Raw genomic sequence first — 25,190 nt, 5'->3', positions numbered from 1 at the left:
ATGACCTGAGACAAAGTCGGACGCTTAACCAACTGAGCCACCCAGATGCCCCTAGATTAGCCTTCTAAACAAGGGAAGCAATAAACATCTGTGTGTACGAGTTTGTGTGTGTGTGTGTCTAAGTTTTTAAACTCAGACTGAACAATTCTCTAGTAGTAAATAATTACTTTTCCAAGGGTTATTTCCAACTGTAACTATCATAGCTTCTTAAAATAACATTTAGCACTAGTTCCCTAAAACCACAAAATATTAGCCTAAAGTATATCTACACAAGGTAGACAAGCTACAAAGGTTAAACGACTAAGCATGGAATATAAGAACCTGCCTAATCAAACATGACTAGATGACAAAATGATGAAGAGAATATCAACTTCAAACTCCCAAACTGTTTCCATTAAGCTTCATTTTAATGAGAATTTAAATTGGCTAGGTTTCAGAGTACTTTCTTACCTGTACTTCATTCCAAATGTTTCCATAATGTATGCAATAACAAAGGCAGCACTGAAGAGGGGGAAAATATTTTAGAAAAAAATAGAAAACACAACTCATTAATTAAATGCTAGAAAAAAAAGATAATCTCTAACTTCATACCTCCTGGAGATCCCTGCATTTCCATGGACAAGAACTTTTCCTGAAAAACAAGAAATAATTACTCTGACTATATATATATATATATATATATATATATCTAATTCAGCAACTAAAATATATTGAAACCATGTACTATACCATAGTAAGATAAATCCTTTCTTAAACGTTTTATGTTTTATACATACCATTTAGATACTTACTAACTTTCAAGTTTTACAATTTATATTACCTGTAGACTTTGAAATTAAAGACATTTAAAGCTGACCCAGAATTCAAAAATGGTTGTATAGGGTTACTTAAGAAAGCCTATCCAAATGAAACAAGGAGTTGGGAAAAAACAAATTTGGGAATAGTCTATTACATACAATTCCAACTTCCATACCCTTCATTTAAGACAAATGGTAACTAAAAAATTAACTATAACACATAATCTCCTGAAAATAAACACTGGCTACATAAAGAAATTACTATTTACCTCCAGTCTGTAAGCTTCCATCAATAAATTCTTTAGTCTGAAGGCAAAAGACATGTGTTTTAATAAAACATCTGGAGTAATATTAGCATAAAATACACAGAATAAAAAATTATTGAAAAAAATTCCAGCTAATTTATATGAATGCAAATCACCTTAATTCAAGAATTTCCAAAATACTACAAATGTGACTTTACAATTTTTTTTAATTATACAGGAGCTAAAATTTTATTTGAATTTAATAAACTCAAGGTGTGATTTCTCAGATATTTAGCGATCATAAAATGGTTTTAATAATAAATTTTCTTTAAATATAATCCCACAATTTTCAGTCATAACAAAGTAAAAGTAGCATGGGAAAGAATTAGTTTCATTATCAAGTTTTAGAACCATAATTAAGAGGTCAAATCACAAATTCTAAATATTAAAATATTTTATACCTACCATGGGAAAATAACGTATTATATTTTCAACTGGATTATCTGCAATATCCAAGACTAAATATCTGAAAATAGAATATTTTGTGATAAGCACACATTCAGATAAAATTCTATCTATGTATAAAAAAATTTACAAAATTTCTTGGCAACCAAGAAAATAATGCAAAACAACTTTCAAAGTGTCATATTCCCAAGAACTGGGTCATAGATTTTATATTGCTTAAATACATACATAGCATTTTTAAATGCTTCAGCCTTAAATAACAAGTTAATATTTCTCTGATATTTTATAGTATAAAAAATCTATCTAGTTAAAACTGTAAAATCCCAAGAAGGAAGAAACTTTCCTCTATATTAGAGTGGACCTAGAATATAAAGACAAAAAGTGTCTGTATTCCTTATTGTTATTCTTCTATTTCTACTAACTTCCCCATGGATTAGAAGATTCTTCTCTGAGTGGCCCTGTGACCACTCCTCACAACCCTATATAGGACGATTCAGAGTAAGCCCAAAGTCTCAAAGAGAGGAAGGTAATCAAAATAGGAAGTCTGATGCAGCCAGAATGATGGGAGTCAAATATTCATTGCTTGAACTAACCTTCAGTAGAGAAAAAAAAAAAAAAAAAAAAAAAAAAAAATTCAACCAAGAGACCACCTGTCCTACAATTTTACACTTTGGAAAACACTGAAAATAAGATATTACTCATATGCTAGGCTTATTTTATTTTGTGAAAAACTTCCATTTCTAACCTATCCAAGACTACTTGCTTATTAATACATCTATAGTAATTAAGTTACAAAATTAATTTTTAAAGTCAATATTGCCTTAAAAATTACAGTTCTTATTTAGGTGGTTAACAACTTCAGTAAATTCTGGGTTTATCACAGAGAACCCAAAACTCAGTATCCAAGGATAATCCAATGTAAAAACCAAAAGGATTCTGACAATGGCTGTCTCCTCAAGTGATTTTGTAGACTGAACTGTTACATAAAACACAGCTTCATAGGAAAAAAAGTTAATTCAGAATCAATCTAGCATATTTTATTGCACACCATTTTGAGTGTCAAAAACTATTAGCACAACTATCAATCTATAAGCCAATATTCTAAATCTAAGGAGAAAGAATTCTTCCATTAGGATAAAATAGCTGCACACAGGACATTTTGGTACTAAAAACAAAAACACAAATTAGAAATGTATAGGATGGCATTTTAAAATATCACACTTTAATTTTCTTTAATATATGTAAGTCTATATGTGTGTATGCATAATACACATATGTATGATAGAGTAAGATTTAGAAGGAACATGCCAAAATGTTAACTAAAGTGTTTTCTCTGGGTTGTGGAATTGTGGATGATTTTATATTTTTCTTAGTGTCATTCTGTATTTTCCATAGTATCTATAAAGAAGAAGGATTTCTTTCACAATTAGAAAAAAAATTCAATCTATTTTATTTTAGAATAGAACATCTCTTTGTTAAAATAAGTTTTTAGGGGCACCTGAGTGGCTCAGTCAGCTAAGCATCTGCCTTCGGCTTAGGTCATGATCTTGCTGCTCATGAGTTCAAGCCCAGCTTCGGGCTCTGTGCTGACAGCTTGGAGCCTGGAGCCTGCTTCAGAATCTGTGTCTCCCTCTCTTGCCCCTCCCCAACTCATGCTGTCTCTCTCTCTCTCTCTCTCTCACACACACACACACAAATAAACATTAAAATTTTTATAAATTTTAAAAATTTATAAAATTTTAAAAAAGTTTTTATTAACTGAAAAATATGTACACATGGTAAAAAATTCTAACAGTATAAAAATATTTGCAATAAAAAAGTAGGCCCTTCTACCAGACTCTAAATTTCTCTTCTCAGAAGCAACCACTGTCAAATTTCTGGTGTGTTAGTCTAGAAATTTTCCATGCATATACAAGAACCTATGTCTAATGTATGTATTTTTAAACACATTGAGAGTATATATACACTTGGTTATACACCTTGCTTTTTTAATAAATATTAATGATTATTCCATATCAACACAGAAATATTTCATTCTTTTTCATGGTTATAGGATTCTATTGTACATTCACACTATATATATATATTTTTTTTTTTTTAATTTTTTAATGTTTATTTTTGAGAGAGCGTACACACAAGTGGGGGAGGGGCAGAGAGCGAGAAGGACCTAGAATATGAAGAAGGTTTCAGGCTCTGAGCTGTCAGCACAGAGCTGGATGTGGGGCTCAGACTCACAGAGTGCAAGATCATGACCTGAGCCAAAGCTGGATGCTCAACTGACTGAGCCACCCAGGCACCCCTACACAATATATTTCAGAATGTCCTGTTCTGATGGAAAATCAGGTTGCTTTCATTTTTACAATCAATAAATCAATCAGAGAATTACAACAATATGTTTTATATAGATACACAGTATCTCTAGAATATTTGAGTTAATAGTAGCTGCCTCCCAAGAGAGAAGCTGGAGCTTGGGTTTAGAGGAGAAAAGAGACATACTTTATTTACACACCTTTTTTGCACCCTTTTTTATATCACTGTAATATATAGATTTATTTTTAAAATAAAGTTAAAATAAAACTAAAAACCATTAGATGCTCAACCACACTCATTAGAAGATAAACGAGAAAGGCAAATTAGAACTACATGAGACATCATTTTTACTCTAGAAAATTGGGGAAAATTACAATTGTTTTACAATTTGTCTTAGAGATACCAAGGAAATAGTCTCTTCTCATTCACTTCATAGTAGGAATGTAAACTGATACAACTCATTGGGGGGCAATTTGCAACATCCATTAAAATTTTAAATGCTCATATTCTTTGATGCAATAATTCCACTTCTACACTTTATCCAACTGATATATTCACACATGAATTAAATGAAATGTATGGGAATACCTGCTATATTAGCAAAGACTGGAAACAATCTAAATACCCAACAACAGGAGACAGACTGAATAAATTTTAGTATAGCTATTCAATGGATTACTATGAAAATTTAAAAAATCAGTGCAGCTCTCTAAGTAATGATATGAAGCAATCTCTAAAAGTAAATTAAAAAAAAAAAATCTTTAAGCCAGTGTAAAAAATAAAAGTTTATCTGTAGGACTGTTTGTATATACAACATAATCCTGGAAGGATACTCAAAGAGTAACAGTGAATGCTTCTAGAGGGGAACTGGCTATCTAAGGGATAAGGATAGGGAAACTTTTCAGTATACTATACATGCTTTTGAATCTTTAAAATTCTGCATTATATGATTTAGTTACTTATTTAAGAATTTAAAGAAGTTTATTTTTTAAATGATATACCTAGATGAGCATCCTTATAAAACAGATATGTACAGAAGTCTGCTATAATAAAATTAACTTGAAATAAAAATACATGTTTGCTACCCATAACATTTTAATACATCACAACCATAATTCTTACCTAAATAATTGTTGAAAGTTTGGTTTAACAAAGTTTGCTTCAATATTTTGTCTTATGCATATTATATGGGTTATTCCATATTTCTGTAGAATAGGTAGCTATAAAAAGAGAGGGACAAGGGAGAGAAATAGTTTAAAATACAAAACATCGCCTTGCTGTAACACAGGTGTCTGAAATACACAGGACTGAACATTAAAATTACATAGCCACATCTGAACTTTAGGCACAGGGTATTAAAGCTAATTTTACAATAATTTACCTGAAGTGATCGGTAAAATATTTCAATGATTTAAGATTAATATATACTACATAAGCTCAAAAGGCTAATAAGATTATTTTACATCCATAATTTTAGGGCTTGTTGAGACCTTAAAGATCATTTATTTGGTAAACAATACTATATAGTGGTTAAAGGCTTTTAGTCATGAGAATCCCAACCTCTATCTTCCAGCTCTGCTAATGACCTGAGCTCTGTGGTTCGGTACTAACCTTTCCACTGAGTGGTTAGATGAATTACATAAGATAATATAATGTAAGGAATTTGGCACAGTGCCTGGGGCACATGGCAGGCATTCAGTAAATGGTAATTACATATACTGACTACAAACTTTATTCTTTAGAAGGGACTGCTAAGACATAAACAATTATTGAACATCACTGACATAGTTAATTGGAATACCAGGGCCCAAATCTCCCTGCCTCTTTCAGTACACTTTTTCTGATACAAGCCAGAATTAACATATACAGTTCACAGACTAAAGTTTCAGTTTAAAAATTTTTCTCAAGTTAACTGGCAACTCCAAATGATATATTCTGTGGTGTCTTTTGGCTATACATTTAAAGCAATTTAATGTGACATTTAAAGCAATTTAATATATTAAATACATTAACATTTAATATAACATGTTATATACATATACTATATGTGGCATAATACATATACGTGTTATTTTAATAGAATGTAAATTCCAAGAGAACTATGATTTTGTTCACAGATTCATATTAAGTATGTATAACAGTGCCTTGAAAATATTAACTGTTCAACAACTATATGTTTGTTAAATATATTTAACAAATCATGCTGGCATGAGGAATCAGAATTCCTAATTTTGAGTTTTCTATGAAACTTTTCAGCTTACGCTCATATATTTAATTCCCACTTTCTGCATTAAATAGTCCAGAACAATAATACTAATAATCCATCAGAGAAGTCAAAGAATAATTTATATTTGTTATGGACTGAATGTTTGTATCTCCCTAAAATCTGTATGTTGAAGTCCTAACTTCCAAGGTGGTATTAGGAGATAGGGCCTTTGGAAGGTAATCAGAGATTTAGATGAGGTCATGTGGGTAAAGCCCACATGATGGAATTAGTGCCCTGAAAAAAGGAACAGCCATCAGGACTTTGTCTCTCTGCCATGTAAAGATACAGCAAGAATGCAGCCATCTGCAAGCTAGGAAGAGGGCCCTTACCAAAACCTAACCATGTTGGCACCCTGATTTCAGATTTCCCAGCCACTTCAACCACAAGAAATAAATGTCTGATGTTTAAGCCATTGGTCTATAGTATTTTATTACAGCAGCCTGAGCTAAGAAAATATGGCTTTCAAAAGTTTAAAATGTCAATTTTTGCAGCAAATGTTCTGATGTCTGGCATATATTAGATAGAGTTTAATTATCTTTGTATTTCCTGAGTGTACCCTGAGTTAAAAGAAGGGAGGTAAACACTTGGTAGGATTAATATTTAATCAATGTTTCATATTCACATTTACTAAACTGTCAAAATGTATTCAATATCCATTCTTTATACTTGATCTGTGATATATAAAGATACTTTATTAATGTGAGAAATCACAGGAAGATATATATAACTATGGATAAAAATCTGCTTTAACACAAATATTGAAGGCACATTAAACTATTACTAAGTAAAAAAAAAAAAAAAAAAAAAAAAACCTTAACAAAATAGGACCCAAATGTAATAGCATACAGAATACTTTTACTTTCCAATGGATTTTCATTTATATAAAGCAAATTATGACTTACTCATACCTACAAACTACAGAAAAAATTGTATAAAAAGAAACAATTCACTACTGACAAAGAGCCTAAATTTGTCCCTTTTCAAAAAAATTTTTTTAACATTTATTTATTTTTGAAAGACAGAAACAGAGTATGAGCAGGAGAGGGGCAGAAGAGAGGGAGACACAATTTGAAGCAAGCGCTAGGCTCCGAGCTGTCAGCACAGAACCTGATGCTCAGGGGCTCAAACTCACAAACCACGAGATCATGACCTGAGCCGAAGTCAGACTTAACTGACTGAGCCACCCAGGAGCCCCAATTTGTCCCTTTTATTAAAACTGTATTTGAATGTAATAAAAGATAAGCTTAACTAAACAAGTATTAGAAAGGGAGTTTATTCCCTAAGATTTATCTCTGTTATTATTTGTTGTTGTTACATATTTTTAGGATGATGGTATGAAAAGGAAGACAAGCTGTTCTATGGTGATTCAAAATGAGAAATAATCAAATTTCGCCATAGAAACTTTTCCTCAGTCTAATAATTAGACCATGGTGAAGGCGATGGTAAAGAGGTTTTGAGGAAATCTATAAACAAATAATTTCATGTGACAAATACTATAATAGATATATTTATAAAATGCTGTGGGAATACAAAAAGTAATCTAACAATTTTTGTGAATACTATTTTGTGAATACTACATTATTTGGCTTTTGTTTGTCTTAAGTAAATCAGTTAAGTCTATAGTTAACTACTCTATCCTTTCCTTAGTACTTTTTTTTTTTTTAAGCAACACTGTGCCTTTCCAACCCAGCTGTAGACCATCAAAACTAGGTTTACTCTTATATATGCCTCAATAGTCAAAAAGCCTTCCAGTTTCAAAGAAATGACTCTAACTCTAAAAAAACTCCCAAAGGGCAACTGGGTGGCTCAGTTGGTTAAGCGCCCAACTTCAGCTCAGGTCATGATCTCATGGTTTGTGGGTTCGACATCCTGCATTGCACTCTGTGCTGACAGCTGGAGCCTGGAGCCTGCTTCTGATTCTGTGTCTCCCTTTCTCTCTGCCCCTACCCTGCTCATCCTTTATCTCTATCAAAAATAAACTAACATTAAAAAACAAAACAAAACAAAAAAAACTCCCACCCACCCAAAATTCATAAATACATTAAATTAAATCATTAGATTTAAAAATTCTACAGTTTTGCAGGCACCTGGGTGGCTAAGTCGGTTGAGCATCCTACTTTTGATTTCAGCTCAGGTCATGATCCCAAGGTCATGGGATTGAGCCCTGCGTCGGGCTGTGTACTGAGCGTGAAGCCGGATTGAGATTCTCTCTCTCCCCCCAACTCTCACACTCTGTCTCCAAAACGAAACAAAAAGAAAAAAGAAAAAAAAATTCTACAAATTTTTTTTTACAAAACTTACCATAGGTAGAGTAGGTATCATACACAAGAATAGTGACTTCAAAATAAGGTATTAGGGAAAACATTTGTGATACACTGTTTCACATTATAACTCAAAGCAAATTAGTAGCACTGTCATAATTCCTAAGACTGAATCCCCTAGTAAGTGGCAAATTGCTACATATATTAAAATGAATCTAAAAAAATCAATAAATAAAAATTAAAAAAAAAAAAGAATCTACCATGTTAAATGTGTAACTAAAGAAATCCATTTCAGTTTGACTATATAGGAGACAAGAGACATATATGTGGTATAATACTTTACAACCTGGAGCATCTAGGTCTCTAAAGTTTGGAAAAACAGAAATAAGATTTTACCAATTAAAACACGTGCATACACATGCACATATACACACATTTACCCTTGATAAGGAAAGATAAACTAAAATGTTAAATACACTTATTTTGGGCTTTAATTCTATCTCACTGTTCAGAGATATGATTAGCAATGACAGATACCTAATCTTTTAGAGGGTAAAGGTCAATTATCAATTGGTAAATCTTTCAAACACATGGATTCATGAAAAAACTAATACAGAAAAGCTCATTTGTGATTTATGATGAAATATTTGAGAATCACTGGTACAGTAAAATTTGGAAAGAGGCAGGTACTCCAGAGTGACATGCAATATTTGTGGACCTTCTCTCTTACAACTAAAAAAATTTATTCCAAAAAAGCTGGTTAATAAAGTCTCTTGATGAACTTAATCTAAAATTCATACCTTGCTTTTCATGGCAGAAGAATATGGGCCTAAAAACAATCCAGGTAAAATTTCCTAGAAAAAAAAATTGAGATATTTACCATCAACAATTTAAATATACACAAACTATGTACCACATAAATGGACTTGTGGAGTTTTCATAGTTGTTATAATAATTTATTAAAAAGCTTGCTATCTAGGGAATATTCCCTAGTCACACTGAGCGAAGACCGGGAAGAGAAATGCAGATTTGCTTTATATATCAAACGAAACATTTAAAGTTTAAATACAGTTCTGAAAAGTCAGATATTTGAACTTCCACAGTGCTTTTTATAAGAAGTTTGGATAAAATTAGCATATTGTATGACTGGCTTTTAGATTAATAACACATCTCTTATTTTACTTATATTCTCTACTCTAGAAATAAAGTAGACATAAAGAAAAATTACCCCTTTGGAATTACACAAAACCTTATTCAGCCAAATCAAAAGTAGCACAAGATACAAGAAGATTAGAACTGTTTCCTTCAGTTAATAAAAGTATTCTTGCAAAGTTTAAAAAAGACCAATATCAACTGCTTGCCTATTGACAGTTTCAGCAATTTAAATACTTTCCAAATACTAGATTAAAATTTTTCTATGTGAATTCAATATAGAAAGATTTTAGTTGACCTATACCATAGCCTAGATAATAATACAGTATAATTCTGTAGTTCTCTTCTATGAAACATCATAATTATTTTCGTAAAGGTCTGATTTCTCCTATCAGCTTCTTGTGGGCACAAATTACATTTTACTCACCTTTGCATTTCCCATAGCACCAAGTAAATGCTTCATAGGTACTAAGATATTTTTTAAAAGAGAATTTTCACTAATAGAGAAAGGAAACATATTTTTAAAAGTCAAGGTATTTCTAGGAACAGGAGACACTGCTTGATTCTAGGGCTAGCAGAGTGACTGTAAGTAACAAATGCAAAAGAAAAACAAACTGCTATGAAGGTTAGCTATCACTTTATTATTCCACATTTGGAGTATTCAAATCAGTCTTCTGGAGGACTTCATTATGGAAGTTGTGTCTGGAAATCAGACACAAAGAGGAACAATTACTCAAGAGTGATTTGCTTTATAGTCAAATCTTATAGACTTGTCTAAACCAGCCAAACACAGAAAGCAAACTGTTTTCAACAGAAATATAAATATTGTATCCAATTTTTCAGATAAGGAAAAACAGTGACTCAGCACATATATATACACATACATGTATGTATGTATATAGTAGAATCATGGTAATATATATATGTATATTTACATTTATATGTATATACATACATATATGTATGTATATGTGTGTGTGTGTATATATATATATATAACCATGATTCTACTATAAGGAAGAAAGGCAACAATTCATTTCCCATTTTTTAATGTTAACCTTTAAATATGTTGATTTTTTAAATACTCAATGAGGAACCTACAGATCATGAGCCAACAGGTCTTAAATCCTTTGTGAAATCAGTTATTTGATGATAATAATAATATGGACTGGCCTGAATAAACAAAAAGGTTATCTTACCTGCATCTCTCGTCTCATAGGGTAGGTCCATTCCTTAAAATAGAAAGAAAACCCAAGAATAAAAATAAATAACATTATGAAAAATGTTACCCAATTAAAAGTTTAAGATGTGACATACAAGTGTATGGATTAAAAAAAAAAAATACATTATACTTAATATTCTATGAATAGATTCAATTGGCTTCACAAACACCTAAAAATTTAAGTGCAAGAAACAACGATTAAGGTATTCTTTAGGTAACTGGGCTTCCAAAATTATGATTATGTTACTTCATACAACGGATAGAATAGCTCATTAACTAAAAGAACGGATATTCCAGAAATTTCTCCCAAAAACTGATCCACCGAGTCAGAAATGTCAAATAGCTTTTTGTCATTCAGTTAACTCTAATCAACTGACAGTAGATAGCTAAAACACTGTGAGCAAAGACTCTGGAAGATGAGTACTCTGATCAATGAGCAGTATCTGCAATGGACTCAAAGAGTGTTAAGTAATAGGTATTTGCCATCCCTGATCTAAACCTCTAGATGCTTATCAAACAGGCTTTCGCATACCTTACTTCATCTTAAGATTCTTTCAGTTCAATTCCTTTTAAATATACATTTCATGGAAGTAAAGAATTCATCCTGTTTTTTGGAATGCAGATCAATATAAACAAGTTGGAAAATAATGCAAAATGCCAATGGCAAAAGACAGAAAACATTTTAAAATTTGGGACAAGAAAAAAGCAATTCCAGTGAACTGATATGATAAAGAATCAAATCCTCATTTGTAAATGGACTGCATTCCAAGTTTCTAACCTGACTGCTTAAAACTCAAAATTATAAATAGAAATGAGCTTCCTAAAGTTAAAACTGGAAAAGCTTTAAAAAAAAAACAACAACACAACTTTTATTTTCAGATGAAAGGGATCAAAGGGTATAAGCTTCCAGTTATAAAATAAGTTATGGAGTTGAAAAGTACAGCATAGGGAAGATAGTCAATAATTTGGAATAACTTTGTATGGTGACAGAAGTTAACTACATTTATCAATGTGAGCACTGCGTAATGTACAGAACTGTCCAGGGGTCCCTTGCTGGCTCAGTTGGTAGCGTATGAGACTCTTGATCAAGGGGCTGTAAATTTAAGCCCCACACTGAGTGTAGAGATTACTTAAAAATACAGAAATGTCCAATCACAATGTAATACACCTGAAACTAATATAACGCTATGTCAAATACACTTCATTTAAACATTCATTTAAACAGATAAAAAACCTTTTTCATTTTTAAATAATTTTAGGACTACAGAAAAGTTAAAAATAGTGCAAGGAATTCCCCTTACCCTTCACCTAGATCTTCTAAATTAGAAAAGTATTTTTAACACATAAGGTAGAAATATTATATACCTGTAATGGAATTCCATCTTAGCTAGGATGCAATGGGGAATTACCCCTATCAGAGGGCTGGCAAGCTATCAGCAGATGGGAGGAGGGAGAAGAGGGAAAAGCAAGGAAAGCAGGAAAGAATGTGGTGTTTTGCAGAACAAGCAGCTATGGCTAGGTGTTCCACCAGAGTTACCTCCTTGCATGAGCCAGTTTGAGCCAGTTTGACCCAGTTTGGAGCTTTTGACCTATGTAGAAGTGCCCTGAGTTGCCCTTAAAGTTACCTTTAGCTCATTATAAGACTAAGATCTCCTATGGGCAAGGTTCTCCAACCATTTTTTGAACATACAATGTATGCACTAGTATATTGACATACTTAAGCAGGCAAAGTTGAACCCAAGAGCCTAGGTAACAAAATATATGTAAGTTCCTTAATGTATCAAGCATCCTGGCTCTGTTTCCTAGCACACTGAACAAAAGCTTCATGCATGAACCCCAAGGGGAGACAGTGCTTTGAGAGCCATTTCCCTGTCTCCTCACCTGCGACAAGTAATAAAAACTCTTTGCTTTCAACACTTCCTTGGGTTGTGTTCAATTTAATGTACCCCAAGCAGCAAACTTCTTGAGTCTGGCTACAGAAAAGACAGAATAGTACTCCTGCAATGACAGCCAGCAATTTTTTTTTTTTTTTAATAAAGAGGAGAAACTAAGTATTTTTTGTTTTACATGTTGAAAATGGATCTTGGCAATGTAGCAGAAATAGACTATAAACCTGAGAAGCCATATCCTGAGAGGATCTACTAATCTTTCATGGCCTTATTACCTTCGTTCTTTTAAAATGGGAGTATAAAAGAACACAGAATGAAGTGTTAAAATGCCCAAATATGAATGTAGAGCTCAATGAATTTTTACAAGCAATATATCCTTGTAATCACCATCCAGATCAAGATTTCTGTTATCCCAGAAGTTCCCTCCTTTCTCTTCTCAGTCAAAACCCTCTCTTTCAGAGGTGACCACTGACTTCTACCAATATAGATTAGTTTTAGCTATTCTTGAACCAAATATAAATGGAATCACAACAGTACTATTTTATGTCTGGCTTCTTTCACTCAACCTAATGCCTGTGAGATTTATCCATGTTGCATATGTTAGTAGTTTGGTCCTTTTTATTGCTGTGCAGTATACTATTGTATGAATATTCCACAATTTACTCATTATCCTGTTGGTGGAGATTTAAGTAGCTTCAGGGTTTGGGCAGATAAGAATAAAGGTGCTATGAAAATTATTTTATGTTCCCCTTGATACACACATGCATGTCTTTCTCTTGGATATAAAAGTAACAATGGAGGAGCACCTGGCTGGCTCAGTCAGAAGAGCATGTGACTCTTGATCTTGGGGTTGTGAGTTCAAGCTCCACATTGGGTGTATAGATTACTTTAAAAAATAAAATCTTTAAAAAAAAAAAAGTAGCAATGGAATTACTAGGTCACAGAGTAGGCCTATTTTTGGCTTTACTAGACACTATCAAAAGTTTTCCAAAACCAATTTACACTCTCACCAGCAACATATGGGAGTTCTAGCTGTTCCACATCCTCACCATGGCCTTAATTTAAATGACACTGTATATGTGAGACATAAGACAGAGCCTAGGACCTGATCAAGAGGGAAGTCAGATCAACACCAAAAAGCAACACTCTCAGTGGATAAACACTCTCAGTAAATGAGAGTGTTTCTCAGTAAATGAGAAACACCCAAAAGGCAACACTCTCAGTGAATGATAAACTGGGGAGGTTGGCAGGGAGGGTGGGGGATGACTCACCTCATCCCCAGAAAATGAGTACCTTTGCCTTTCTGAGCTTTGGCTCTGAGTAGAATGTGGTAGTAGTGGTGGCCACAACCTGGCCTTTGCTCAACTTTGGCATTAGAATTCAATTATTTTTGTGAGGTCAAGTGAAAATTGAATGTCAAGTGGTCCTGGGTAGATCATGTCCATGGGTTCTTGGAAAAAACAAATGCATTTTCTCTCTGGAGAAGCATACCCTAAACCTAGATCAGAAATAATTCACAGAGATGGATTCCAATGAGCTCACAATTAAGAATCAAATTTTAAGAGGAGGAAAATACTGGTTTAAGCAGCAGACTTCGGCTCAGTTCATAGCTCAGGCCTTATGGGTTTGAGCCCCACGTGGGGCTCTGTGCTAACAGCTCAGAGCCTGGAGCCTACTTTGGATTCTGTCTCCTCTCTGACACTCCCCCACTCGTGTTCTGTCTCTCTCTCCCTCAAAAATAAAAATAAAATATTAAATAAATAAATAAATAAATAAAATCAGTGGATAGACTAAACAGTAGACAAAGAGAGAACTTGTGAACTGGAAAATAGAATTGAAAAAATGATCTAAATTCAATGTTGGAAAATATGATCAGTTAATAGACTTATTAAGATTGAATTAAGAAGTCTAACTTCCATAAAATCTAAGTTTCAGAAGGGAGAGAAAATAAAGGAGAGATAATATTACACAAGATACTGGGGCGCCTGGGTGGCTCAGTTGGTTGGGCGGCCGACTTCGGCTCAGGTCATGATCTCGCGGTCCGTGAGTTCGAGCCCCGCGTCGGGCTCTGTGCTGACAGCTCAGAGCCTGGAGCCTGTTTCAGATTCTGTGTCTCTCTCTCGCTGACCCTCCCCTGTTCATGCTCTGTCTCTCTCGGTCTCAAAAATAAATAAAACGTTAAAAAAAAATTAAAAAAAAAAAAATTACACAAGATATTAATAAGAATTGTCCAAAACTGGTTAAAGACACCACACCTCAGAAATAAGTAGCTCCACAATTCCCAAGCAAGATAAAGGAAAGAAATACAAAGTTAAATAGAGCACACCACACATAAAGAGAAGAAATTCTTTTTCCACACTAAAAGCAAAGAGAGAAATGGAAAAGAACAGAGTCCAAAAGACCTTCATATATGCACTCAATTAATTTTCCTGAAAGATAACAAGGCATTTCAATGTAGAAAAAAAAAAAAAATCTTTCAACAAATGGTGTTGGAACAATTAGACAAATATCTAGAAAATAAAATAAATCTTGATCCTGACCCCTCATCACCTCCCACTCTAAACCCTCCTCACATACAAACATCTTGTCTTCACTGTTGTATGTATTCCCAACATTTGATGACAGTGCCTGGCACACAGTATGCACTCAATACATATTTGTTCAATAAATGGGGGAAAAAAAGGTGTATGTGTATAAATATAAATGCAAAAATGATAAAACTTCTAGAAGAAAACAGAATATCTTTGCAACTTTGGGAAAAGCAACGATGTCTTAAGGAGGGCACAAAAGATACTAAGCATAAAGGAAAAAAATTTTGATAAATTCGATTTCATGAAAATTAAAAACTTCTGCTCAATGAAATACACTGCTAACAAAACAAAAAAGCAAGCCACAAACTGAAAGAAAATATTTGTAATTTATATACCCAACAAAAGACGTATATCCAAAATACATAAATATTGCATCAACAATAAAGTGACAACCCAATTTTTTAAATGGGAAAAGAACTGAACAGACATCCCACCATGGAAGGTATATAAATGGCCAACAGTGCACACAAAGGTGCTCAACATCACTGGTCATTAGGGAAATTCAAATTAAAAGCACAAGATACCACTACATAACCACTAATGGCTAAAGTTAAAAACACAACAACAAATGTTAGTGATGACGTGGAGCAACTAGGAGTCTCAAACATTGCTAACTGGAGTGTAAAATGAAATGATAAACATACAGCTACCCTATAATCTAGCAATTCCACTCCTAGGATTTAACAAAGAGAAATAAAAACATATCTCCACAAAAAGACTTACACAAGACTATTTAAAGCACCTTTATCCATCATTAACTCCAAAAAACCCAAATGTCTACTGTATATTCATACAATGAAATATTATTCAGCAATAAAAAATCTACTACTACCCATAAGTACAACATAGGTGAATTTCACACATATTATGTTAAATTAAAAAAGCCATAAACAAAAGAGTCCACTTTACACGATTCTATTTAAAGTTCAAGAACAGATAAAACTAAACTATGGTTACAGAAATCATATTATTCAATGCCTATTGTGGAGCAGGGTAGGGATTGCCTGGAAATGAACATGAAATAACTTTCTACACTAATAGAACTGGTATATATCCTGATAAGAGTAGGATTATACTGGTGTATATATTTAATAAAAATTACTGAATTGTGGACTTAATATTTGTGCATTACACTCTGTATAAATTTTACTCCTACTTAAGAAAAGAGAGCATGCAACAAAACCAAGATATTAAATACAAAAGAAAGACAATTAGACTGTCCTTGACTTCTCAACTGCAAGAATAAAAGACTGAAGAATAATGCATTCAAAGTAGTGAAATAAATAATGGTGAACCTAGAATATATGCTCAGCAAATCATCTTTCAAGAACAAGAGTGAGAAAGAAGATTGATTCCATTCAAACAAAAACAGAGAGTTTACTACCAGTAGACTCCTATTAAAGGAACTTCCAAAACATATTTTTGAAATGGTATTGTTTTCTCTATCTTTCATTTCTACTTTAGGTACAGAGCCTAAGTAACTGAGTTAAAGCAGTCTGACTCCAGAAAAACTGACACCCAACAGCCTCTCAATGTAAGAAGGAACTATATAGCAAACAGTAATCAAACAAATATTGACTACATAAAATGATTATATTATTAAAATAGGGATTAACAGAAATAAAGTATATAATTTCCAAGCCAAAAGAGGGGGAAATGTAATCAATTTGTACATTGAACACATGAATGTTCATGTGCTTCTTTAACTTACCAATATGTTATAACCTTTTATATTGAAAAGTTTTTAAAGAACTTAGGCCAAAGACTGTCATTTTCATCTTGGTACCCCTAACACTGAGCATAGTGCCTGCCACAGCATAAGTACATGACAGGCATTTTGGAGATATATGGCACTAGATTCTATGGATCTTTCTTTTTTCCCCTTTCTTAAAAAAAAGAAAAAAGATTCTTGATTAGTCTGACAGCCTTATCTTCCTGAGGAAACCTGTCAGAGCTGCCAGAAAGAAGAAAAGTGATTAAAGAAATGTGTACTTTTGAGTTTATCTCAAATGAAATCTCTAAAAATTATGCATGAAAAAAGAAAAACAGGAGGACATATTCCAGGGAATATCTCACAATAAACATGTCAGAAGGCACTCAAAGACACAGGATAAATGTGCTTCCTTCTAGAATATATCAATTTTACCAAGAAAATTTTTCTTTTTGGAGAAAAAGTATCTTCACTATACTTTAAAATATTTTTATACTAAAACAAACATGACCATATGGGACAGAGTGCAAAATTTACCTGAAGTTTTAAGTGAATCAAGAGGCTTCAAAGAAATTTTGAACTTCCAAAAGGTTGTATACAATGGAACGTGTATGCTATATTTATATAAGGAAGACATTACAGGAGTAAAAAACAAGTTGTACAGCAGGAGAGAATGAAAAATTATTCCTATACACCTAACAAATAAGCACATAGCCTACTTTTGTGACCATCAGACTTGCTGTAATAGGTATGGATCCTTTGAAATCGAAAAGGCTTTCTCTCACAGAAAATGTCATTAACTATTCCTAGTGCTAGCATTAGATTTTGATCTCAAGCGCCTATCATCTTTGTTTACCTAGTCCTGATTATTACTCTGCAAAACAAATCTTAATCCTGCCTTGTCTACCAATTCTGCCTATGCCTCTAGAATACTAGACCAAGATTTTAAGTCATTCATGCTCACTGTCTTGTTCTACCAGACATCCATCTGTCTGAACATGTTTCTAACCATATCTTATATTACAACCAAACCTATATTACACTCAATCTTAATCTCAGCCTGCCCACACTGCTGCTAAAATCCATCTTTTAGATATGGCAGTAGTAATAGGGCAAATTCCCAATGATCTATTATGAATTACTACTATAGTTAATTAGTAGAATTGGTTTCCCAAACACAGATGATTAGTTAAGCAGTCCAACTACATTTTTCAAACCAAAGCAACCCAGCTAAACCAAAATACCCCTAATTGTGATATATATCATGCTTCTGGTGAAAATTAATTCACAAGTGAAAATCCTTCAATCATCAATATGACCTAGAAGGTACGGCATATTAAAACTTCTTTCAGGTTCTCTCCTTCCTTCTCATACAAATGCAGTTACATGAGCTATACAATTGCATTGATGGGATAGAAATTGAACGTTGGGAGTAGGAAATGTTATAAAAATGTTCAAAGATCAATAAGTAAGTAAATAAACTCAGCAAAGGATACAGGCTGTAACCATTAGATAAAATAAAAACTTAATTCTTATCAGCACATGTATCAGGCTGGCTAAAACCTAGAACATTTAGAAATACCAAATAAGGGCACCTGGGTGGCTCAGTCAGTTAAGCGTCCAACTTTGGCTCAGGCCACGATCTCACGGTTTGTGGGTTCGAGCCCTGCGTGGGGCTCTGTACTAACAACTCAGAGCCTGGAATCTGCTTTGGATTCTGTGTCTCCCTCTCTCTCTGCCCCTCCCCCACTCACCCTCTGTCTTTCTCTCTAAAATAAACATTTAAAAAAATCTTTAAAAATACCAAAATAGATTGGGGCACCTGGGTGGCTCAGTCAGTTAAGCGTCCAAATTCAGCTCAGGTCATGATCTCACAGTCTGTGAGTTTGAGCCCCACGTCAGGCTCTGTGCTGACAGCTCAGAGCCTGGAGCCTGCTTCAGATTCTGTGTCTTCTTCTCTCTCTGCCCCTCCCCTGCTCATGCTCTGTCTCTCTCTGTCTCAAAAATAAATAAAAACATTTAAAAAAATACCAAAATAGATTATAAATGCAGGTGCACTCATAAATAAATAAATATTGAAGGGATATAGAGAGGCAGAAGGGCATTCAAGTAAGATGATTTTAAGTCAGTTACTCATAAACCTAGCTGCCATTAGAATTATCTGGTTCCATCTCAGATCAGTTAAATCAGAGAAGGTGATGATAGGGCCCAGGAATGGTTATTTTTTAAAAGCCCCTTGAGTAATTCTACTCTATAGTCAGGTTTAAACAGCAACATTCTAAATTTAAAGGATCTTCAGTCAGAAATATGAAGCAATTCCTATTTTTTATTCTGTACTATGGGAGTCAAAAGAGAAAACAGAAAGAGTAACATTTAAGTTGCCAAATTGCAACTGAAATAAATAACACTTTCTATCTGAAAAGAAAACAATTATTGAATTATAAAACCAACAGCCCTAACTATGCAACTAATTTATTTAAAAATTGGTAGTGTGGGGTGCCTGGGTGGCTCAGTCGGTTGAGCGTCCGACTTCAGCTCAGGTCATGATCTCACGGTTTGTGGGTTCGAGCCCCACGTCGGGCTCTGTGCTGACAGCTCAGAGCCTGGAGCCTGCTTCCAATTCTGTGTCTCCTTCTCTCTCTGCCCCTCCTCCACTTGTGCTCTGTCTCTCAAAAATAAATAAATGTAAAAAAAAAATTTTTTTAATTTAAAAATTGGTCGTGTAAGCTGCTCTCTTCTTCACATCTAAAAAAAAAAAAAACCTACTGTAATCTTGTCACAAGACTCTACTATCAAAACCAACCAAGATTCTTATATTAATTCAACATTTGTTAAGCTTATGGTATATACCAGACACTGTGGTAAGTGCAAGAAACAGTGGGGAGTAAGTGCAAGAAACAGTGGGGAATAAGGCAAGAACATTTTGGTGAATAAACTCCCTTAGGAAACTTTCAGTCTATATGGAGAATAGACATTAAGGAAAACCATCAGTATGATATCTGTTACAAGGAAGGTATAAAAATACCAAGTGCTACAGAGAATTGTGTACCTGCAGGATTAAACTATTGGGGGGGGGGGGGGGCTGTGAACAGGAGGAGTTGGCAAAATCAGGGAACGTCTTTCTGAAAAAATGTTACCTAAATTGAGATCTAATCGAAAAGCAAATAGTTAATTAGGTGAGGGCAAGTGTAGTGTTGGCAGCCAGAGCAGGGGTAATAGCAAATGTAAAGGTCCTGGGGTGGGGGTGGGGCCTAAAACATCCCAAGAAGTGAGAGAAGATGAACATGGCTAGGGCAAACAGAGAAGGGAACAAGAGGAAGAGTAGCTCATTATAAGGTTAGAAAGGTAGGCAGGGGGCACTTGGATGGCTCAGCAGGTTAAGCTCCCAGCTCAGGTTGTGTTCTCACAGTTCTTGAGATTGAGTCCCACATAGGGCTCTGCACTGACAGCACAGAGCCTGCTTGAATTCTTTTTCTCCCTCTCTCTCTGGAGCCTGCTTGGGATTCTTTCTCTCTCCCTCGCTGCTCTCTGCCCTTCCCTCACTGGTGCTCTCTCCAAAATAAATAAACAAACTCAAAAAAAAAAAAAAAAAAAAAAAAAGGGCAGATGCCAGATCACACACAACATTGCAGATGTTAATTAAGGGTTGGGCACCTGGGTGGCTCAGTCAGTTAAGCCTCCGACTTCAGCTCAGGTAATGATCTCACAGCTCCTGAGTTCAAGCCCCAAATTGGGCTCTCTACTGTCAGCGTGGAGCCCACTTTGGATCTTCTGCCCCCCCCCCCTTTCTCTGCCCCTTCCCTTCTGGTGCTCTCTCTAAAATAAATAAACATTAAAAAAAATTTTTTTTAAAGTTAAGGGTTTGAACTTCATCCTCAAAACAATGGGAAATCACAGCCAAGTTGTAAACAAAGGAGTGACAATCTGTTTCCAAACCAATCTGAACACAGCTAAATTTTTGCTAGAATTGTCCTAAAAGAATGCCCTGACCAGTGTTTCAAGAAACAAGGAAGTAATATTCTTACAGAGATGATAGGATCATCAAGCTGTCATGGCTTGATCACATCAATCATTAAGTGCATGCATAAAAATCTCTCTACTTGAATTCCATGTTTACTAAAGCAACATTTGGTCTGTAATTTAGGTTTCAATGAAATGCTTCCTAGGTCGAAGAACACTCTTATTGGCTGGTCATCATAACTACATAAGACCATTTGATACTTTACATATTTCATGGCAAATTAGAAAATTAACACTGCTTTATTAGTTTATCATGAGTAACTATATGCCCTATTTAATGGTTATTTCTAGTTCTGTCTGCCCAGAAAGCACCTTCCATCTCCTGTGGAAATGCCCCTATGATTTTGGTGGGAGGGCTACCAATGACAAACTTCACTCCCCTGGCCACAAGTGGGTATATTCTAGGTCATATACTGGGCTCTTCATTGTATTTTCTCCATTCTGGCTATAGGGACTAATCCAACGGATGGGCACATGACCTAGGTTAGGCCAATCCTCTAGACTTCAAATACTGAAGCTTACACATATTGTTGTTCTTCAATGTGTAAGCTTTGTAAGGGTATGACCTTGAACAGCTGACAGTCAAAGTTCGTATCTGCAGAGAAGGCAGAATAAAGGCAGAAATGCCGAAAGTAGAGACAAGCACTGATAAGGGGCCGAGGCAGTTCTGATGCATCATAATACTGTCTAGGAAGTCCCTGAGACCAGCTGCATCCCCACCTTTCTGGATTTAACTACGTTTCTTTTCGCTTCAGCTAGTCTGAGCTGGTTTTTGTCACTTGCAACCAAAAGAAAACAAACATCCAATGCTATGTAAAAAGGCATGAACTGGCTTTCAGTAAGTAACCTTTGCATCATTATCTACTGGGCTTTAAGCATTACTTCTGTCCTTACACAGGAAAGAAAGCTATATTCCCAGTAAGACTATCATTTTTACAGGGATAAGGCATATTATATACACAATAAAAGATTAAATTCAAGTCTGCAAACATTTTAAATTAGAATTTTTCAGATTAGAGCAGGGAAAAATTGAGGTGTATTAAAAACAACGAATTAGGAACCAAGAGACCAAGGTTCTCAACTGTGTCTTATGCTACTGTTAACTTGGCATATCACTTATTCTCAGTAAACTACACTCTCTTCACCTGAAAAGAGAGAATGTTCTACATTATTTCTAAGGTTGCTTTCACGATGAAATCACTGAATCATTTTTAAGGACAAAAAGCATATTCCTCATTCACATTATTCCATATTAAACAAATAAAAAAGTGTAAATTCATTTTTGACTAACCTAAACTCAACTTTTTTTTTTCCTATTTAAGAGTCTACTCTTAAAATATGAATTTCTGAAAGACTACTACCACAAGCAAAGGATCCCTCCACATGTGAACCCCAAATGAAGATACTCAAAAAAATGAATATTTGGTATAAACTGAATGGTTTCTTAAAAAGTTTTACTTTCCAATTATTTTTAAAATATTTAGACCTAGAAATTTTAATTTCTATCTTGATCCTACTAGGGCATAACTGAGTATCCTTGTCTTTTTTACTAATTTAGTCTTCAGAAAATTCTAATTTAGTAGTCTGCAACATCACAAAGTATTTTAAACTAGCAATAGATGGGGAAAAAACTCAATACAAACGTTGGTCAAAGAAGATATAAGGTGGAGTAAAAAGAAGCCCAAATCAGAAATCAGGAGGACAGTTTAAAACCAATTTCATTCTCAGTAACAACTGCCCTCCAAAGGGCAAGTTTCATGATTGAAGTTTTTAGATTGAAATGAGCTAGCTTTGTGACATTTTATTCTGCGGGTCACGGCTTTCCCTCAAAAATACCAAAAAACAAAACAAAACAACTACTTTGGAAAACTTTTTGAAGGCGCACTCGGAAAGCTCAGGCCCCAGATCTATCTCACATGTGGGACCATGTGTCCCCCATGCGAATGACACCAAATATATCCCTCAAATTGAAATTTAAAACATTACCCTCGTACTGCCTTGCCAATAAAAAGGGGAACCTTACTCAAAGCCAGTCCTCAACGCCGAGCCTGGGGGAGAAAGGACTAATTTTGCCCTTCCCATTTAATTAAGCAGAACAGACCCAGCAGCCCCTCCGCCGGGGTCTCAGGAGGGTCAAAGGAATTCGGTGAGTGACGCTTCTCCCCAAGGTCCCAGGACGTTCTCAGGAGGCAACAGGGCTCCGGTGGAGCTTGGGGACTTCGACGGTTGGGGCCTGGGGTCGCCCCGCGGCCGAAGAGCCGCACGGGAAGGCCTGTGCGTGGCAGTCACTGGACAAACTCACCTCGGCGTCTTCTTTGCACTGCGGGAGCGAGGGGAACTCCAGCTTCACGTCCTCCATGGTCCGGGCCCCGAGGCTTGTGGGCGGGGTGGGAGAGGGAGTTTTATCCGGCCCGCCCGACCCTCGGGCTGCCAGTGACAGAGATAGGGAGGAGGGCGGGTGGGCCAGAGGGCTGACGGGCGGGCAGCGGGCTTACAACTAACACACGCAGACTAAAGGGTCCCAGCGACTCCGGCGGCGACGGCGGCGACAGCGGGGAAGAGGAGGGTTGGGCGGCTCATACCCCGCCGCCATGCTGCTGCCGTCTCCCTCCCCCTGAGTCTCCGCGCCCCTCAGGCCGCACAGGCTCGGGCACTAGCAAGAGCCCTACAACCGTCTCCCCTCCTTTCCCCCCTCCCCACCCCTCGCTATCCCAGCCAATCCCAGCCCACGCTTGCCTTCGGCCCGCCCCCCGCGGCCGCCAGGTGTCAGCGCGCCGCTGCCCCGCCCCTCCGCCAGAGCGCAGACGCGGGGGGCGGGGCCTCGGAGGAGAAACGGCCGAAGCTCACCGGGTGTGGAGGAGGTGGGGCTGCGGCAGGAGGGGGCAACGACTGAAGGTCCTGGGAAAGGCAGTGGGACCAACCGCACCAGCTCTAACCTTTCCCAGAGAGGACGCAAATCTGTAGTGTAAGAACCGGCAAACATCCTAGCCACCAGAGACTGGCATCCGAAAGGAAAACTGTATTTTCTCCCCTCAGAATCCTGCGCAATCTGTGGTGAGGTTATAACCGAAAGAGTAATAAATGAAGAGTTCATCTTAAAACTGTGTTATGCTACACAGAAAATGAAACACCCTTGGTTTTTAAGCAAATTGAAATGGTGGGCTTTCAAGAATACTTGGGACTATGACAAAATCTCAAGAAACAAAGGCATATAGAAAATCCTAAGGAATAGAAACAACCGATAGCTCACTCAGTAAATTACACATCATACTGAAGGTCTCTCCCTTTAATGCTAAGTTTATGTTGAAATATTAATTATATATAATATAAATATATTAATAAAATACATGGCTTTCATCTTAAAAAGGAGTTTGAGTCTGTTAATACTATATTGTTAATAGAAGTGAGGTATATACTTTCTCTGGGCCTAGGAAGATCCTGTTCTCCATTTAATTTAAACACGAGGAATATCAAACTTAGAAGCGGAAGAATCCATACTTAAACTTTCAAGATTTGTAAACCAAACTGATTCTTATAACCAAAAAAATAAACCAAAGTGAAAAGGCGAGAAAGTCATTAAATTGCAAATTACAATGAATAAGGTTAAAAGAATCACATATTTGACCTACACGCCCTTGACAAACATACTATTATTTTTATATTGTCATATTTATCAAACACACTACCAACATATATAGAAATAGAACCATTCAATAACTTGAGTATTAGACGGCTAGTTTGAGTGCTCCATTTTCTCTATCACTATGTAAACTATTCTCTACCTTTTAAAGTTATAAAAAGACATACAATACTCTGCAAGTAACTTTTTAATTTGAAAAATGATTGTATAATTATCCAAGTCATATATCACACATTCTTCAGTGTTTATGAAAAGTGAAGTCAAGTTGTTTTTGTTTAAACAGCACCTTTAATAAGATAATCTCAGGTGACGCCAACAATTTCCTATTTTACTCTGTTAAAGCTTTAAGTCCACATGATATAAGAATTGTGTGTAGGTAACAGAACTTCTGCTTTGAACATTTCTGACATCAACATCCCCTACATCAAACACTCTTAGCTTAGTATCCATAGATACCTACAGAGCCAATGGGTGAGTTTGGGAAATAATAAATCTCCTTAAATTTTAGTGTATGCAAAATTGTGTGTATGTACATCTGACTTTTTCTGGGAAGAGGGTCCACACCTTAATATTCTGAAAAGGGAACTATCATCTCACATAAATCAAGAAAACCAAATCACA

The 25,190-nt window shown here is 35.3% G+C and overlaps 1 protein-coding gene across 2 annotated transcripts in view; it reads right to left on the bottom strand.

The window, feature by feature from the left end:
- Window positions 1-23,648, bottom strand: part of STYX (serine/threonine/tyrosine interacting protein) — a 37,573-nt gene extending 13,925 nt beyond the window's left edge. Inside the window, exons 1-8 of one of the 2 annotated variants that reach the window (XM_060619860.3) lie at window positions 23,232-23,646; window positions 10,696-10,728; window positions 9,145-9,198; window positions 4,940-5,037; window positions 1,508-1,568; window positions 1,067-1,103; window positions 592-631; window positions 451-501 (exon numbers count right to left, since the gene is read on the bottom strand). In XM_060619860.3, coding sequence (XP_060475843.1) covers window positions 451-501; window positions 592-631; window positions 1,067-1,103; window positions 1,508-1,568; window positions 4,940-5,037; window positions 9,145-9,198; window positions 10,696-10,728; window positions 23,232-23,288 — 431 coding nt within the window. In that variant the 5' untranslated portion in view covers window positions 23,289-23,646. Of the gene's footprint in view, window positions 1-450; window positions 502-591; window positions 632-1,066; window positions 1,104-1,507; window positions 1,569-4,939; window positions 5,038-9,144; window positions 9,199-10,695; window positions 10,729-23,231 lie in introns of both variants that reach the window. The other variant, XM_060619861.3, reaches the window with a different exon arrangement.
- Window positions 23,649-25,190: the final 1,542 nt, after the last annotated feature.

Source organism: Panthera onca, chromosome B3 (assembly GCF_046562875.1).
Source record: "Panthera onca isolate mPanOnc1 chromosome B3, mPanOnc1 haplotype 2, whole genome shotgun sequence".
Classification (NCBI taxonomy): Eukaryota; Metazoa; Chordata; class Mammalia; order Carnivora; family Felidae; genus Panthera; species Panthera onca.
The sequence above is the reverse complement of the archived record's forward strand: the minus strand, read 5'-3'. Positions and strand labels throughout refer to the sequence as shown.